Source organism: Daucus carota, chromosome 6, assembly GCF_001625215.2.
Source record: "Daucus carota subsp. sativus chromosome 6, DH1 v3.0, whole genome shotgun sequence".
NCBI lineage: Eukaryota > Viridiplantae > Streptophyta > Magnoliopsida > Apiales > Apiaceae > Daucus > Daucus carota.
Window position 1 is genome coordinate 588,524 of NC_030386.2, and position 4,011 is coordinate 592,534.

Here is a 4,011-nt window from a genome sequence, read left to right on the forward strand (position 1 = left end):
AAAAACCCAAACCCAATCAACCCGATCCGAGCAGTTCAACCCGGTGGACCAGGACAATCCACATCAGGATCTCATCTCTAAACCACTCTTGACCGGGATCAATCCAGAAGAGACCCGGATCAACCTAGACGATGCTCGGGTCACAATTGAAATGAACCAGTTAAAGTGCATCGATGTCCCGGTGACCGCAGACCATGTTACACATCTAACCAACATAGAGTTGGCCGAAGCAATCCGGTTATACCAGGAACAACGAGCCGAGAACCTCAAAGGACCCAGGTTGATTCCTGATTCTGAAGACTTTGAAAATTCCCGCCAATCCCGGGGTTCCGTCTTTGACCGGATTGGTGACAAAGTAAGGAAAAAGAAGCAGAGGGAAAGTGATGCCACAAGGCGAAAGATCCTGGCCAAAAAAAAAAAGAACACATCCGGAGAGAAGAAGAAGAAAAGCTAGAGCAAAAAATTCAAAGAAGGATCCAGTTATAAGAAGAAAGGCTCATGAGCAAGTCCCGCTCCAAACGATCTAGGAATGAGCCAACCCAAGAGCTGATCTAAGACCATGAGAATAACGAGTATCAGACCAATCTATGGGACATGATCCATGAGCTGTAGAAGAAAGTTAGAAGGGACTCCGGGTACGGGAGTATGATAATGAGGCACTCTCGGCTTATATGAGATGTCTTCAAGAAGCAATCAGCAAGAAGTTTTTCTAAGCAACCATACTAGTCCTGACTTAGATGAGTCCGGACTACGCAATCATACTAGCCCTGATTCAATAATGGGTCCAGACCAAGCAATCATACTTGGAAAAAAATTCTAAGACAAACAACCAAAAGCTACCCGGGTTCACTTTTCAGTTACCCGGATTGGCTTAATCTGGACCCTGGATTGGCTTAATCCGGACCCTAGCACGATATGACCCGGAGATGATCCCGGACCCAGGAGACTATCCCGGACCCAGGAGATGGTCCCGGACCCAAACACAACCTATCCACTCTTCTCCCGGACCGGGACACAAGAGTCCAAGCCGACACCTGAACAAGCCACATTCTAACATGAAAAGGATTGGCTTAACCCGGACTCTGGATTGGCTTAATCCGGACCCGAGCACGATATGACCCGGATATGGTCCCAGACCCAGGAGATGATCTCAGAACCAGGAGACGATCCCGGACCTTGGAGATGATCTCGGACCCCGGAGATGATCCCGGACCCAGACGCAACCTATCCATCTTTCCCCCGGACCGGGACACAAGAGTCCAAGCCGACACCTGAACAAGTTGCAGTCTGACATGACAAGGACAATACCCAATGCCAGCTACTGACACTATGAAGACAAACCTCATAACACTCCAAAAACCATCCTTAATCTTCTGATCCAGTTCAGCTTCTTTCCGGATTTCAGCCTCCTTGATCTTAGAGGCCATCCCGGCTTCCAAAGCCTCCCGGGCTGATTTCTCCACATCGAGATCCTTCTCCAACTTCACCACCCTGGCAAGAGTAGAAGTAGAGAATTCTCTTTCCTTCTTCAAACTGGCCAAGGCATGGGTGTTGAACCCGGCCAGACGACCACCAAGCTGACAAAAAAGCATCAGACCAGGATCAACAAAAACCAAAAATATAGAAACAAGGAAAACTAAGCGAAATACGAAAGGAAACTGAATCCGGGTTAGGAGGTTACCTGTCCCCACAAGTCCCCTATATCCTTGAAATTCTCGGCAAGCCCCTGATCTTCCATCATCTCCCAGTCCTGGTCAGAAGGGAGCTCAGACATCAATCCAATCACCTTCTTAACCGGATACTTACCAAACCGGGGCACCGGCCGGGAACCACCCTCGAGTTCGACCCCCAGGTCCACCACCTCCATTGCAGACTTTCCCGGATCCTCTTCCGTCATATCAATCACGTGCTTCTGAGAAGAATCAGTCTTTTTCCGCTTCTTCTTCGGCTCATGGACCGGACTCTCCACCTCGACAGCATTAGAATCCAACTCCGGATCCTTCACCTGCAGCTCCGGGTCCGGGGTGGCACTGGAATGACCGGTCCCTTCCGTCTCATGACGGGAAGACCCGGACTCCCCCCTCTTCGCGGCCCCCTTTTTCTTCGCCGACTTAGCTTTTGGCTGTGGCTTTGGAAGGGTATGCACTCCCCCCAAATTTCTCAAAGCAGCAGCAAAAGAGTCGTTGGCAGACATAGCTCTCCAAAGATCCGGGTCAAAATAGGGAAGACCTGTCAAGAATCAAGAGAACCCGGGTCAGTAAGAGAACAAGACGGCAAATCATACAAAGAAGAATGTCACAATAAAATATCCTAAGGAACATGCAGATTACAAACAAAAGAACCCGGACAAAATAAGCAACATGCGGATGACAAACAAAGGGACCCGGACAAGACAACAACACGCACATGACAAACAAGGAGACCCGGACAAGATACTACAAAAGCACAACCAAAAACTAAAAAAAAAAAAAATGCAACTCACAGCCACCCTCGTGCAATTGGTCGTGACACATAAATGTATCCCGAGTCAATTGAAATCCTAGGCAATTACAGAACTCAATCAACTGGGCCCGGAACTCCCCAGCCGCCCCGGGCGCACCAAAGTCCGTCCTCACTTTCTCGTCATCTGTCTCTATGTAAGGCATAAAAGCCAAGTCCAAGCCCTTCAACATAATTACCTCGCCATTCCATCCCTTCAGCGAGCTTTGATGGATAACCGGGCTTATGAACCCGGAGCCCAAACCACACTCCTTCGACCGGAAGCGCAATTCATACAAAGGCCTTACCCCTGATTTCTTAAATTGAAACAACATGTGGAAAAGTTTCAACGTCGGGTAATAATTCATCTTGTTGCACGCCCACAGGAACCAGGTCATCCACTTGACCGCGTTCGGCGTCAACTGCATCGGTGAGATCCTCCACTCATACTTACATAGATGTTTGAAGAAAACATGCCATCGGGGATTCCACCCGGACCTGAGATGCTCCATCCACACTGGAACAAAACCGTCGGCCGGACGGTGGTAGATCATTTCGCCGGGTTCAGGCCATCTCCATTCGATCTCAGAAGGCAACTGAAAAGCCGCCCGGATCATCCGGTCAGCCGCATCCGGGGACATCTCCCTGATATGATTCTTCAACGGGAACGGAACCCGGATCCCAGTCAATTCCCGGAAACTCTCATCAAACTCCTCTTTGTTGTAAGGAGCCAAACGTCCGTTCGGATGCTTGCATCTATAAAAACCAGACATATTGGTATAGAAGCTCTTCTCCTCCACCAGTGGACCTTTGGTGACAAAATACGACTTACCATTTCCCCACATGCCCTCCGGGGTCATTATTACTTGTCGACCGGTCGAAATCACCACATCCTGACGCGCGGAAACGACCCCGGACTCCTCAATTTCGCGCTCTGCCATCTTAATCCGGGCACGATGAGATAAAGTCTGGACCTCGTCACACTCTGTGTCGCTGGAAAACTCTCCGGGAACTCCCGAATAAGGGACAATCTCTTGCCTTGGCCGCTTAGAAATCCGAACCCGGGCACGATGCGCAAGAGCGTGAGAACCGTCGGACTCACTGTCACTAGAGGACTCCACAGGGCCCGCCAAACAAGCAATAATCTCTCGTCTTGACCGCCTAAGGATCCGGACCATGGACCTAAATAGAGAAGCAGCCCGGGTCAGTTTTAAGAATTCACAAGTCGTTACAAGTTTCATCTAGGTCCGGATCCTGTCCTAAACATATATGAAGAACACCAAGGCAAAAAGAAACGACTCAAGTACAAAAAGAAAAAGAGAACTACCCGGATTCCCTCAACCTGAAACGACCTACCCGAGTCCCGAGCTTATAAGCACCTCATCGTAAGAAATTTCAAGTACCGAGCAATGAGAAAAAGACTGTACCCGGATCCATATTATCTACAATTGCAATGAGAGAAGGGGACCCGGATCCTATGGGTTCTATAAAATTGCAGCACAACAAAATTCTCCTAAGTACGAAACAAGGCAA

General features: G+C 49.1%; 1 protein-coding gene across 1 annotated transcript; it reads right to left on the reverse strand.

The window, feature by feature from the left end:
* Positions 1-1,070: 1,070 nt before the first annotated feature.
* On the reverse strand, positions 1,071-2,358 carry LOC135147073 (uncharacterized). Its single transcript, XM_064079480.1, has 2 exons — positions 1,682-2,358; positions 1,071-1,577 (listed from the first exon to the last, which is right to left on the reverse strand). The coding sequence occupies exons 1-2, from the start codon at positions 2,192-2,194 to the stop codon at positions 1,071-1,073; spliced, it is 1,020 nt and encodes a 339-aa protein (XP_063935550.1). The 5' UTR covers positions 2,195-2,358.
* Positions 2,359-4,011: the final 1,653 nt, after the last annotated feature.

Coding starts and splice junctions, on each gene's coding strand:
- LOC135147073 (XM_064079480.1), bottom strand. CDS start 2,194: ATGTCTGCCAACGACTCTTTTGCTGCTGCTTTGAGAAATTTGGGGGGA. Junction 1,578..1,681: donor TAGGGGACTTGTGGGGACAG/GTAACCTCCTAA, acceptor CTTTTTTGTCAG/CTTGGTGGTCGTCTGGCCGG.